Source organism: Megascapheus bottae, chromosome 17 (genome assembly GCF_031878675.1).
Source record: "Megascapheus bottae isolate mThoBot1 chromosome 17, mThoBot2.hap1, whole genome shotgun sequence".
Taxonomy (NCBI): Eukaryota; Metazoa; Chordata; class Mammalia; order Rodentia; family Geomyidae; genus Megascapheus; species Megascapheus bottae.
Genome location: NC_143525.1, coordinates 7850246 through 7864773, shown reverse-complemented (window position 1 = coordinate 7864773; position 14528 = coordinate 7850246). Strand labels below are relative to the sequence as shown.

At 38.1% G+C, this 14528-nt stretch overlaps 1 protein-coding gene across 1 annotated transcript in view; it reads right to left on the bottom strand.

Annotated features, from left to right (window-relative positions):
• The window catches only part of Dnah9 (dynein axonemal heavy chain 9), a 306051-nt gene that overhangs the window by 217524 nt on the left and 73999 nt on the right, over positions 1-14528 (bottom strand). The window contains exons 18-19 of the mRNA XM_090349542.1: positions 8369-8591; positions 7601-7767 (exon numbers count right to left, since the gene is read on the bottom strand). Of these exons, the coding sequence (XP_090205668.1) occupies positions 7601-7767; positions 8369-8591 (390 nt within the window). The remainder of the gene's footprint in view (positions 1-7600; positions 7768-8368; positions 8592-14528) is intronic.

Below are 14528 nucleotides of genomic sequence, written 5' to 3'. Positions count from 1 at the left end.
GCCTGTCAGGCAACGGTGCCCCAATGAGGAGAAGAAAAATTGGTGGCCAGGGAGAAGTATAAAGTCCTCCCAGGGCCCTGAGTAGTTACAGAGTGCCTCCAGTCAGCATCTCATTTCCTTAATTCCCTCAACCAAACTGCCCTGCACCTCTTCCTTCTGCGAACTTAAACCTTTCTCCGACCATTCAGCCTCAAACTTAATTCTGCCTCTAGTTCTGTACTTTAGTCAGCTGAGTTCTATATCTAAATTTACAGCTTGGGTTCCTTTCTTGTTCCTTTGTTTTCTGTGCCTAAGATGCACATTCATTTGGAGAGGGCTCCTAAACTTGTGAATGTTCATAATTTACATCATACCTCATAAAGCATATATTCCTGACATAGTCTTTGTGCTAATTCAAGAAGCCCACACACAAAGCAGCTCGAGTGGGCATATAACACTCCCTTGCTGAAGGGCACTTAGAGTCCAAGTTTCAAAGAGGGTTGGTTTTCTTCCTAATCCCCCTTTTTCTCTCTTGCCCATGCCCAAGCTCAGGTTTCCTTATCTCCGGGTACACGGATGGTATTGGAGATACCATGACTTAAGGGAGGATAGTACGTTCTTCTAAAACCTGGGCTCATCATCCAGGGGAAAGTTGAGAGGAAGGGAGTGACTGGAGAATTGGTTCTTTCTCACTCCAGTGTGTTTATGTCCCTATTTGCATATGTATGTTTCTGTGCCAGTATCTGCTGACAAGTTAGGGAAGAAAGATAACAAACAACTTACAAACTCCTTTTGTTGTGCTGCCCCTTCTTTCAATTGTCTTTAGATATATTCGATATGACAGAAAGAAAATAATCACAATAAAGTCATTTACCTGAACTTCTTACCACTGGCACCTAATTACCATGCAACACAAGAATGGTTTGTGCATTCCATTAAATGCATGTCAGATTTACTTCAATGCCTGTTGTGTTTGATTCCTTTTTTTGGCTTCATCTAGATGATTGTTGGCGTATGGGTTATACTTGTAGAACGATATCTTAAGAGAGCGACCGGCATGTTAGTGATGATCTTCAGCTCCTATGTATTTCAGAATAGTATACCAGTTTGGATTTTCAGAGCTGAGGGAAACATGCTGTATGTTGGCAAAAAGATTTCTCCTGTGGGAGGAGCAGGAAATGGGAACTAGACAGAACCAGTGGGTGAGCAAGAAGGGTCTGCAATCAAGCACGAGTGAGTCTTCTATTTTTTTCATCTTCAGACTATTGGTGCAGTCCCTCAGTTGTTAGTACAAGTATAAGATCTACACAATTTAGACAAACTCATAAAGCCCACATCTTGTATAATGTATGAATGAGTGTCACTTTGGAATGACTGATTTGACAAGATCTAAACTATTAGATTATTTGAAAGATACACAGAAGATAATAAATTTGAACTATTCTTTCCTTACCACATACAAATGCTTTTAAATCAATATTGGGTCTTTAAATATTTGTAGGAGGTGAGCATTTATCATATCTATCCCCATAGTTATCCACTCTGTGCTACAGTTTTTGCTTACTTTAATTTATGGATAGTCATTTTCTAAAGCTGAGCAAGCCTAAAACCTAGTTTGGCATATTCTGTGAGGGAGCCTCTGGCCATGAAAGGAGGCAGTTCCTTTACTGTGAGTACTGGCTATGAGTCTGGGCATATAGATCTAGCATTTGGGAGGTTGAGTAAGAAGGATTGAGAATTCAAGAGTTCAGGGACCAGGAGCATAGTCTAGTGTTAGAGTGCTTGTCTAGCATGCACAAGGGCCTGGGTTTCATTCCTCGGCACCATATACACAGAAAAAGCCAGAAGTGGTGCTGTGGCCCAAGTGGTAGAGCATTAGCCTTGGGCACAAGGTATCCAAGGACAGTGCCCACATCCTGAGTTCAAGCCCTATGACTGGCAAAAAAAAAAGAATTCAAGAGCTCATACAACAGTAAGACTACCACCCTAACAACAAAATTGTAGGAATACATTGCCAGGATACTCATGTGCCCAATAAAACATGAGGCAGTTCTCCAAATGCAGAGGGAACAATAATACAGGTCACAACCAGAAAGCCATAGGAGGGAATTGAAATAATAATGCAGAGTATTTTCATACGAAGGAGTTGTCTGGGAAGTCAGCATGAATAACACCTTAATTAAGAGAAATGGAAATATAGTACTCATGTGCACAATTGTGGAAAGAATGATTGATTCAGACTTCACTCCAATATGAGCATAGGGAGGGAGAGAAACATAAAAGATTTTATTGGTTCTTGGGAAGCTAGCCAGGGGTAAACGTTAACCCCAGTTCCCTACCTGTATACAGGATAAAGGAGGGCCAATCTCAGCAGGACACCCACAGGAATGTGACAGAATGTCCAACCTTGAACTTGTGATTGCCAGTCCTTCTTGTCCCATTTCTGTCTCAGAGCACAGTGGGACAATGGTACCTTCTATTTATTTGTCTATGCTAGAAAATGGGAAATCACCCAAGACTTACCTTGCTCATTTCTTATCTTCAATCAGTCCTGTTAAGTATCTCTCCTAAATCTCTCTCACATCCACTGTCTTCTCTATTATCTCTGCCAGTGTTTCAGCTCAGGAATTACTACTTTGCCCTAGGGATGTTATAACCTTTCTCTTGATTGAAACCTGATGGCGAGTCTGTCTCACTCCATTATGTTGTCTGTGGCCACAGAACAGTGGGATTTAGCACACAGATGGGTCTCCGACTTATGATAGTTTAACTTTTGGATTTATGACATTATGATGGTGTCAAAGCATAGAACCTGTATATTAAAATGCAAATTTTTATTTTCTCTCAGATAAGCAAAAGGCATGCAGTCTGATACTCTCTTATAGTGCTCGGCAGTGGGCCCAGTAATCCATTTATGGGATCATAGGAGAAACAATCAATGTTCCTTCCCCATCACACTGTGTTGCTGAGTTATGATATTCTGAAGGTTGTACTCATTCAATGAATTTTTGACATGATAGTTTCCATTTACAGTGGACATTGGGATAAAACCCCATAGTAAGTTAGGGAACATTGTGTGTGCTCGTCTCACACTTCATGGTTGACCATTGTCAAATGGGGTCACGTGGACCTCACCATTTCTCTCACATACTTTCTGCATTCCATCTGTGCATACCTGCAGTTCTGTAGCTGCTTCTTGCACTCTCAGACCCTCTGGCTTTTCCTGTGTGTTGTTTCTTTTGTCCAGAATCTCCATGCTTGCCACTCTTTTTAATGTTTTCTTCTTAATCCCCCCAAAAACTCTTATTTGCCATAGGCTCAAGTACCATCTTCTCCCAGGATACATGAACTGCCTCAGTTAATGATGGTACCCAGCATGTGTCTTATCATTCAGTTCTTAGTCTCTGATCTATGTTACATTTTTTTAAGTCAGAGAAATCCTAGTACCCTCATCACTGGTTTTTGTTTTCTAACTCCATTGTTGATACCACAGCTAAATTTCCTCTATAGAAGCAAAATCACCTGAATGAGTCAGGCAAGCTGGGAGATCAGAACCAACCTGAAGGAGTGACATATTCTAGGTTATTAATATGTCTCTGGAAAACTTGAAGAGGAATCCTGCTGTTTTTTCCTCCCCAGATACTAAAGAGAAAAACAGACACTGTACAAACAAGATCAAAATCCTTCTTTTCTTGTATCTGCTGCATTGGGCCACATGGAAGGCCTTGCTTCATCAGTTATAGAACAGGTCCTTGAAGAGGACTCTTCAAGATGGCTCTCTTGTCTGCTCACAGAGCCTGACTCAAATGAAAACACTAACAGTCATGATCTCCATTGAGCTATGTTGGAGGGACAGATGGTTTTCGATAAGCAATACTTGGATGTATTGGGCCTTGGTGAATGTAAGAACAGTACTGATCCTGGAACCATTTCTTATGGTCAGGAAAGATAGTGCTCAAGGTCAAAGACTGAATAAGGAGATGGCTGCCGGGAGTGTGGAATATTCCTTTTCAGTCAGGGACGAGAGGAGAATTAGCCACTCATTTTAAAAGTTGTAGAAGGTCCTTAAATCTGTCTGTGGTTGTTCGGCTAATTATTATGAAGTATGCAAGCTCAGCTAGAACTATGCTGAGAAGTTGAGCGTTAAGAACTAAAGGAGGAAGAAAAGTTTGACTTGGATATGAAGAGAGAACCGGAATCTAAGAAACCTGACTTCACATAGTACCTGTCAGACAGCAAGAGCCCTAATGAGACACTCATTTTATTTTCCCTCCTTAAAGACAAGAACATTGGAAGAAGAGCTTAATCTGTAAAATCTAACCAGGAACAGAAACTTTATTCACACAGAGATGCTTCAGGGTTTGCAACTCAGAAATTCCTAAATGATCTGAAAGTGAAATATCTAGCTGCTACAAAATTAAAGCACACGCTTGTGTCACACACACACACACACACACACACACACACACACACACACAGAGTAAGAAAGAGAACAAAACAAAATGCATGAGTTGCCATCCTTTAAGATTCCCTTCAACAATAAATCCACAATTCTGCTCTAGTCCTTGATGGCTTTCATGACAAGAAAAGAAATACATCAAAATTGCATTACGTTTGGTTTCCCTACTGCTGTGAGCAGTTCTTTTCAAAGAATTCTCTTCCAATGATTCATCTGCATGTCAAATTAACAGATGTGAATTTGGAAAACTTAGCTAAGAGTAGCAATATCTTCACAGCCAGCAGATACAAGGACTAACAAAAAAAATGAATGCAGCTATTGGATAAAAATAACAGCTGATTGATACACATACAAAAACGACACGAGATCAGACACACACACACACACACACACACACACACACACACGAAAAAAACCCACACCAATGTTGATCTCTTTCATACATTCTCAAAAGTCTCTCCAGGAAGACATTCTTTTTTTCTAGCATCTGTAGAAATCTTTTGAAAAATTTTAAGGAGACAGCTGATGATCTCAGCCATTAAAATAATTTTTTTATGGCTGCTGGCTGTCATTGATGTAGTTGTGATTAACACTCTGCAGTTTGAGAAGCCATCTCCCTCATTAGTGTTGGCTCTGCACGATCAGCATTCAATTTTGAAAATTCAATTGCATGCCCAAAGGAGAGTGAAAAGGATAATCGCGACACTCTAAAGGTATGTTTCCCAAAGGAGGTAGACAAATGTTTTGAGCAAGAGTTTCTCTACTGGAATGAGGCCATAGCTCCTAAGGTGATCATTTCCAGGATATAGTTCTTTGGGGTTCTATGTCTTGGATAATTACTTAAGAGGAAAGCAGTTATTCTCCTTTAGAATAGTAGAGTAGAGGTTCTCAAACTTGGCTGTATGTAGAGTCACTTGGGAAGCGTCATACAACATTCATTCAAGAATCTCCAGTACAGGCAAAATATTGAAAGGCTTAAATACTCATCCAGGTGATTTTTTTTTCCAGTCCTGGACTTGAGCTCAGGGCCTGAGCACTGTCCTTGGACTTTCTCAAGGCTAGAACTCTACCACTTGAGCCTCAGCACCACTTCCGGCTTTTTCTATATATGTAGTGCCAAGGAATTGAACCCGAGTCTTCCTGCATGCTAGGCAAGCACTTTAACCACTAGGCCAAACTCCCGGCCTCCTCCAGGTGATTCTAATGTGCAACCAACTGGAGGCACCCTGCTTTAGAGTTGCATGTTTTATGAACATATATTGGTGGCCTGCAGGGACTTGAACTCAGAGTCTGGGTATTGTCTCTGTATTTCTTTTGCTCCACTACCACCTGAGCCACAGCTTCATTTTTTGATTTTGGGGGTACTTTATTGGATTTTTTTGATAATTGATTATCAAAGCTGGCTTCAAACCTCAGATCTCAGCCTAAGTAGTTAGAATTATGGGTATGCACCACCAGCAACCAGCATATATTTATATTTTATGTATACTTTACATATCCCTCCTTCCTTACCTCTTTACATGCTCATCTATGCTCTTGTAGATCCAAAGGTAAGATCCAGAAGCTTGAAAGATAGAAGCTGTTTAGTGAATGATATGAATAGACTCTTACAGGGGGTGAATGAGGGAGGGCATAAGGAAAGATTGGTTGCAAGGTACAAAATCACAGTCAGATGGATGGAATACAATGTGGTATCCTGTTGCACAAAAGGGTGATTTGTGGGCAACAATATTGTAAGATATAATTTAAGCCAGCCCGAAGAGAACATTTTGCATTTTTTTATCATATGGGGATGATAAATGTTTGGGATGATGGATAACTTCAATATCCTCTGCTGATCAAAGCGTAAAAGTACCAAAATATCATGCTACACCCCACAAAGATGTGCAATTATTACCTGTCAATTAAAATAAATGGTAAGAAAATAAATAAAAAGAATAGGCCATGGATGTGTGCCCGGTTGGAGGCCGAGCTATCCCAGGATGTTGGGAGAAGCAAAGAGGCTTGTTTGTATATGAGGCGTTCAGTGGTAAAGCCCAGAACAATCTGCTTCATAGTGGCTTACCATCGTGCCAAGCAGAGTGCTAATTAATTATTGTGAATCCTCTTTACAATCGATGAGGTAAATGTTGTTATTGCCTACATAAGTAACTAGTAAACTGAGCATACAAAGTAGATTTGACGTGAGGTTCAGGCATAAGCAATCTATTATCCATGTATTTAATCATGCAATAATATTTCCCCACAACAAGTTTCCAAGAGTGTTTTTGGTTGTTTTGTTTTTTTGTCTCATGATTTCTCTGTGTGAGAAATCTTTGAGAATAATACAAGAGCCCATCAGCTCTTACATAGAATATTCTACATTCAGTCTGTCCCAAACTGTAGAGGAACCACACCAAGAAACTCAGTTCTCAGAAACAGACTAGGTTGGCTGTAGTGTGGAGAGGAAAATCAGTCATTTAAAACCATCTCTTTCTCCCGCATGGAGTTGTGGATCTGAGCAGTACAGTAAGCAGATGCCCTGCCAGACCTTCACCTTTTCCCTAGCCCCACTGAGAGCAGGGAGTGGAACCTGGTATGTAGGAGCCATGTGAATAGCTTTGTTCTTGCTCTATGTATTCAAAAACTTAAAGACCTGGTAGCTTTGTAGTAGCTATGTAGTAGCCCCAGTGTGTAATGACAATTACCAAGTGTCTAATGATTAATTACCAAGCCTAGAGAAAGCCTTCCCCCCACACCCAGTAAACCTTCACCTCAATCCCAGCTTTGAGCTACCAAAATACCTTCCAGCATGATTGAAAAAAAAAATGTTATTGATCATTTTAGTTGAAAAGGGAAGGACTGTATAAGAACTCAAACTGCTAAAAGTTTAGAAAAATCCTAGCATTTTGCCACATAATGATCTTCTTCTTACAAACTAGGACACAAGAGAAACTTGTAATTTTGTGTTTAAAAAAGAAAAGATGTGCTGTGCTGTACAATTCTTCATGGTCTCACATAAGTCATGACCCACTCGCCCAAGGAATTACACAGGAGAGAAGACTTTGAACCAGCCATCCACTGATGAAAAGAATATGCAGGACAACTCAACCAAAAGAACTTTGGCGACACAAAGATTGAAAATGTGCAATCATGGCATTCATGGCTACTCAGAGGCCATACCTGAAGGGGGCATCTTTGTGGAACCTCTCCTGGAATTGGTGCTGTTCCACATCGAAGGTAGTGCACCTCTGGCGGAGAAGGGTCACTTCATTCGCCTGCAGCGGGGCCACCTGCTGTCTCACAGTGATGGCCAGCTTTTTCACATTATTCCATTTCTCCGGCAGCTCCTGTAAAGGAGACCTCAGTGCAGTCACACCCACAGTGATCCGCTTCTTCCAGATCGGAAGGCTGGGTATCATCTGGCTGTCTTGGTCTACACTGTAAAATCATACTAGAATATGCCAGGGTTATCAGATTATTCTCAACAGCATCCCCAGTCTCTTCCTCAACTGACCTCCCAGGGTGCTTGTTCGCTCCAATTCCCACCTACTTTCAGACTCACTGTTAACCTTACTCTTGCCCCTAACTTCTAACCCAAAAGCCCTTGCTATTTTCTATACTCTTCAGGACCACTTTGTTATTTTATTCTCTGATGCCCCTTCTTTCCTTTTAGAGCATCATTCTGGCTTGCTTGTCCTCTCAAATCCGAGCACTGTATCATCTCTGTTTCTTGGAGAGAAAAAAAATCTTCATTTTCATTGGTTCTATATATCCCCAGTATTCTTTTCTTCTTTGAGTGTCCAGAAAGCACTAGATAGAATGCATATACCACACATTGTTGTTAGTGCCCACACCAAGCCCTGTTTTCCACTTACTTTAACCCACCTCATCCCATTTAGAAAGGCTACAGTTCTAATTATTTTGTAAGGAATACGTAAGTGTACAGACCTCTAGCTGCTTAAATACAGTTTCTGGTAATTCTTGTTCATAGATCTTCAGCAATTCAATAGTTTGCTTTAAGGGCTCAAACATCTGATCAGTGCTGCTCTGCCTTTCCTTAAGGGCCATAAGATGTCCCATGACGTCAACCAATCCTTGGAAATCTCCTTGTTTGACTTTGGTGAACAAGCCTCTCTCACTACTTTTTATGAAGACTTCAAGGTCAGCCAGGCTAAAAATACAAACCAAAACATACGGATCTAGTCACCTTCCATTCCTCCTAAGGAATTTGTGGTTAGTTCCCCAATAAGAGCAGCTATTATGACAGAAAAAGTATTTCAAGTATATGGCACCCAGAATAGACTGTGCCCTAATATGGCCTTTCTTCACCAGTGAAAAGGTCATGCAACTCAAGGATTGAAATTTGTCCCCAAAGGGAAAAATGGCATCTGAATATAGTGTGTGACCATGGGTAGAATCCTGGTAGAGAAAACGACATTATTAGGAAAACTGTTGAAATGGATAAATTTACAGATTAGTAACTTGTTCTCCATCATCAATAACTTCCAAGGTTTCATCACTGCACTATGGATACATAGCATGTTACCATTAGGGAAAGCTACAATAAAAGTAGAATCTCTTTGTATTACGTTTGTAAACTTTCTGGAAAAGACTAAAATGATTATAAAACAAGTAGACTGACAGTTAACTACTCAATATCAAAAAAAGGAAGCCAAGGCCGGGAGTTTGGCCTAGTGGTAGAGTGCTTGCCTAGCATGCACGAAGACCCAGGTTTGATTCCTTGGTACTATATACACAGAAAAAGCCAGAAGTGGTGCTGAGGCTCAAGTGGAAGACTTCCAGCCTTGAGAAAAATCCAAGGACACTGCTCAGGACCCGAGCTTAAGCCCAGGACTGGCAAAAAAGGAAGCCAAGAAATAATGGAAGAAAAAATTTAATAATCAAAGATATTCATGTTCCCTACCATTCTTTTCCACTAAATACAATTTAAGAATAGAGATGAAATAAATACAGTTTAGGCAAAGAAAAAGGGTGAACTCTCATTCCTTACAAAAAGAACTTTGAGTGGGGATATACCTCAGTAGTAAGATCTATAATGCAGAAACAGAAGATTAAAAAAAGATAAATAAGTTGGCAAATGTAAATAACTATTAGAACAAGAAAGAAAAGTCTTGTGCTTTAGCTCAGTGGTCTTGTGCTTACCTGCTAAGCACAGGCCTTGGGTTCCATTCCCTAGCACTTACACAAAAGTATAAAATTTTAAATAAGGTATTATGGGGTTAAATATATAATAGCAGTTTTCAGTGAAATGAACGAATGAATGAATGAATGAATGAATGGGAGTGATGAATGAACAGTACCAACAGACTTCTGTTTGCATTGGTTTTGAGGAGAGTAAAATTGCAGATACATTTATTCATTTTAAAGATGCTCATCCAAACAACTAGGGTGACACAAACAATGACACATAGTACAATTTGAACTAGCTGAGAGAAAAGTGGAATAAGGAAAAGAAAGTAAAAATGTTCAACCCAAAGCAAGCTAGGAAAGAAAAAGAACAGAAAACATAAGACAGTAAAATTAAATCCAGTTATAGTAAAATGAATGCTAATGCAAAAACTTCTAGTGAAAGATAAGATATCATTACAGCAGATAAACACTCAGTTTGACACTGATTATGAAACTCTCATGTAATTGCACAAAGAGGTTGAAAGCCATTGGATAAAAAGAGACTGACAACTGTCTCCAGGCTTTGCTACTAAGGATATAGCTAGTAATTTTAAAAAGTCTTTAATGTTTACATATTCATATTTCCAAGAAGTTATGAAAAGTTAAATATTACAATTACACTAACTTAAATCCTAGGTACATAAAGTCATATAAGATGAGGCTAAATGAAAGGATCTCTAGGATATGGGAACAAGAGCTTTAGACTGTATGATTGTTGTTCTTAATGTACTATGTTATTTCTCTTTTCTTTTTTTGCCCATGATGACAAACATTAAAATAGAGCTACATTATGATGAAAATATTACATCCTAAATTTTTAAGAATTGTGGATTGGGCTGGGAGTTTGGCCTAGTGGTAAGGGTGCTTGCCTAGCATACACAAAGACCTGGGTTCAATTCCTCAATACCACATACATACAAAAAAGCCAGAAGTGGTGTTATGACTCAAGTGATACAGCTCAAGCTTTGAAAAAAAAAGCCCAAGAACAGTGCTCAGGCCCTGAGGTCAAGCTCCAGAATGAGCAAAAAAAATTGTGGGTAAACTTGTCTGTTAAAAGGAAATTATGTCTGACATACTTCACTTGATATCATGTTTTCCAAGTCTTTCCATTTCCTTACAACTGGGACAATACCATTCTTTCTGATGGAAACACAGAATTTCATTGTGTGTATATATACTACCTTTTCTTGGTCCATTTATGTATTGAGGGATATCTGGGTTGGCTCTATATCTTAGCTATGGTAAATAATGCTGCAATGAGCATGGTTGTACTGATAACTTTAGTGTGTCCTTGTTTGTATTTGTTTGGGTAAATGCCCAGGAGTGGAATTGCTGGACCATAGGGTAATCTTTTAAGGAACCTCCATCCTGCATTCCAGAGTGGTTGAACCAGCTTACATTCCCACCAACAGTGGCATACCCTTTTGGCCACAACCCTGCCAACATCTGTTATTCTTTTCTTGATAATGGCCACTCTAACTAGGGTGAGTGAGAATCTCAGTGTAGTTTTGATTTGCATTTCTTTTATAGCCAGAGATGTACATTTTTTTGTATCTATTCTTATTTCCTCTTTAGAGAAGTCCCTTTTTACTTCTTTAGCTCGCTTATTAATGTGGTGGTTGTTTCTTTCAGGAATTTTTGTTGGGGTGGGTAATTTGTGGAAGTCTAGATATATTTTTGATATGAGGCCCTAGTCTGTTATGTGGCTTATGATGATCTTCTTCCAGTCTGTGGTCTTTCTATTTATATTGCTAGCTCTGTCCTTTGGTAGGTAGAATCTCTGCTTTTTAATGTAATTCCATAGCCTTTCCTTAATTTGTTGTATTTCTGGACCTTTACTTAGGAAGTTTCAACCTGTTAAGGAATCCTATTATACTCCCTATCCCTTTCTGTAATATTTTCAGGATATCTCCTCTTACCTCAAGGTCTTTGATCCTTTTGGAGTTGATTTTGGTGCCAGGTGATATATTAGGATCTAACTTCAGTTTTCTATATGTATATAGCACAATTCAGCTAGCATCCTTTGTTGAAGAGGCTATCTTTCTTCCATAGGATAGTTTTAGCTCCCTTATCAGATATTAGGTTGCCATAGGTCTATGGGATCATGTCTGAGTTTTCAGTTCTATTTCATTGGTCCTAAGGCCTGTTGATATGCCAGTACCAACCTGTATTTTTATTATAATTATGGCTTTTTAATAGAGTTTGAAGTTTGGTATTACTATTCCTCCAGCAATGTTCTTCCTATGAAGGATTGTTTTTGCTATTTGTGATCTTCTATTATTCTATATGAATTTTTGGATTGCTTGGTTCTTCTATTACATCTCATTAAGTAAAGGAAGCCAGACCCAAAGAAATATAGGCTCCATGGTTTCCCTCATTTGTAAAAATTAGTAAATGTCTAGGATAGTCCTAGCAGAGAATCACAATAGCTCAAGAGTTATGTACATATGGCCATATAAGATGATGCTAATTGAAATGAGCTCCAAGATATGGAAACAAGAGGGTTTATTTGTTGGTTGTTGTTGTTGTTGTTGTTTTTTAAAGAATGAGAGCATTTAATGAACATCCAGTGTGGCTTCTTCAAGCCACCAAAACACAGGCACCCCCAACACCCTTAATCTTCTCCTTGGCTCTTCTGCTGAAGAATTTGGCTTTCACAATGACAGGCTGCTTAGGGAGTTTTCCTTTCCCCAGAACTTTGTAGTAGCCCGATCGAACCACATCAATGATAGGAGCAACTCCAGTCTTGTTTTTGGCAGCATTTACCCTTGTCTACTCGCTGTTGGTTGTTGTTTTTAATGTACAGTATGTTATTTCTTTTTTCCTTTTCCTTTGATTTATTCCCTAATATCACTGCTTTTTATTTTATTACCCTGTGTCATATATATATTATATAAGCATATATGTATAAATACACATATATACATATATATTTATCTGATTTGGGGAAGGGAAATCAAATAACAAAAAGGTAAGACAAAGGACAAAAGGTGAGCCACTATAACAGCCATACTCACGGGCTATTATGTTGGAAATGAACTTTACAAATGGGGAATGGGGAAGAGCAGGGGAGGAAAGGAAAGTGGGAGAAAAATGAGAAAGAGGGTAACAACATTCAACAAATGACATAATCTTTGTCTTACTTATGTAACTGTAGCCCCTCTGTACAATCCCTTTACAATAAAATGGAAAGAAAGCATCACCATTATTTAAAAAAGAATAGTTGTTAGTTTGTAAATAAATAATTAAATAGAAAGAATGAAACTTGTAACTCTTAAATGGTAACATTCAAAAACCCATACTGGGGCTAGGAGTTTGGTCTAGTGGTAGAGTGCTTTTCTAGCATGCACAAAACCGAGGTTCAATTCCTTGGTATCTCATACATGGATAAAAAGCTGGAAGTGGTGCTATGACTCAAGTGGTAGAGCTCTAGCCTTGAGAAAGTCCAAGGACAGTGCTCAGGCCCTGAGTTTAAGGCCCACAAATGGCAAAAAAAAAAAAAACCCAACCAACCAAACAAAAACCAAAAAACCCTAGAGTGTTCACAATTAATAAAGCATCCAAAAAATACTAAATGGAAATAATGAAAATAAAAATAATAAACTTACTGAAGTAAAAATTAAACTATAATAATTAGAACCAATAATTTTATAATGCAGTTATTTGTAAACAATTTACAAGACTGATCAGAAAGGAAAAGAAGGTATAAATAAAACTGAAAGTAAATAAATAAAAATGAAATAGGGAGCATATTATTGACTTGACAGAGATTAAACAGGTGAGAGAATATTGTAAGTTTTATTGCAATAATTTGATTATTTGTATGACACTGATACATTTTTAGAAAATATTATATAGTGGAAAGATAATCTTAATTATCTTATAACCATTAAAGAAATTACAGCTTAAAATTTTCCTACCAAGGAAAGTACAAGCTCTGATACCTCTTTAAAGGATTTAAATGAAAGTTTTAAGGATCAAAGAATTCCAGTATGATATCAGCTCTTCCAGAGAACAAGCAGGAGGAATTTGTTTTATGAAGCTAGCAAAACCGTAAAGCCAAACTCAGACAAAAGACAGCATAAAAAAGAAAACAAAAGTCCAATATTAATTACAAATATAGGTACACCATGCTATACCACATACTAACAGATAAAATCAACCAGAAGTTCTATCAGTGAAAAGAATACATCATGTTGTTTTTGTCTCAGTCGTGGTAGATTGGTTTAATATTAGAAATCAAATAGTAATTTTACCACTTGAATATGTTGAAGAGATAAACAGAATTATAGTAAAAGACATAGAAAAGCACTTGACTTAATTGTGTACCCACTTATGCTAAATACTCTTTATGAATTAAGAATAGAAGAGACCTTTAATCAGATAAAGAGAAAACATGATGCTCAGAAGTGGAATGCTGAAAGAACTCCTTGAAGGTCACAGGTAAGGACATCTTACATTACCATGTGTTAAACCTAGAAACTTTAGCCATCATAGTAAGACAAGAAATAGAGATAAAGGGCATAATTCCTTAGAAGAAATAAAGCTAATAAATTTATAGATGGTGATTATATACATAGAAAGCTCCCAAAATACACAGACAAATTTTTGGATTTAACTTAAGTTAATTTCACAAGACTCCTTAGTATCAAAATCAGTATACAAAACATCAGTTCCGTTTCCCAGAAAACATAGTTTAAAACTATTTCATAGTAGGGACAAAAAAAGACAGAAGACTAATATTCACAAAGACATGCAAATTAATTTCAAGGTAACAGTTACAAAATTTCATTGCCAGACAATAAAATGGGACATAAATGGAAAGATAGTGTACTGTAAAACACAAACACTCAGTACTGTAAGAATAACAATTCTTTATGTAGCTAGTGTGCAAATGAAATCAAATACCTCAAAGTCT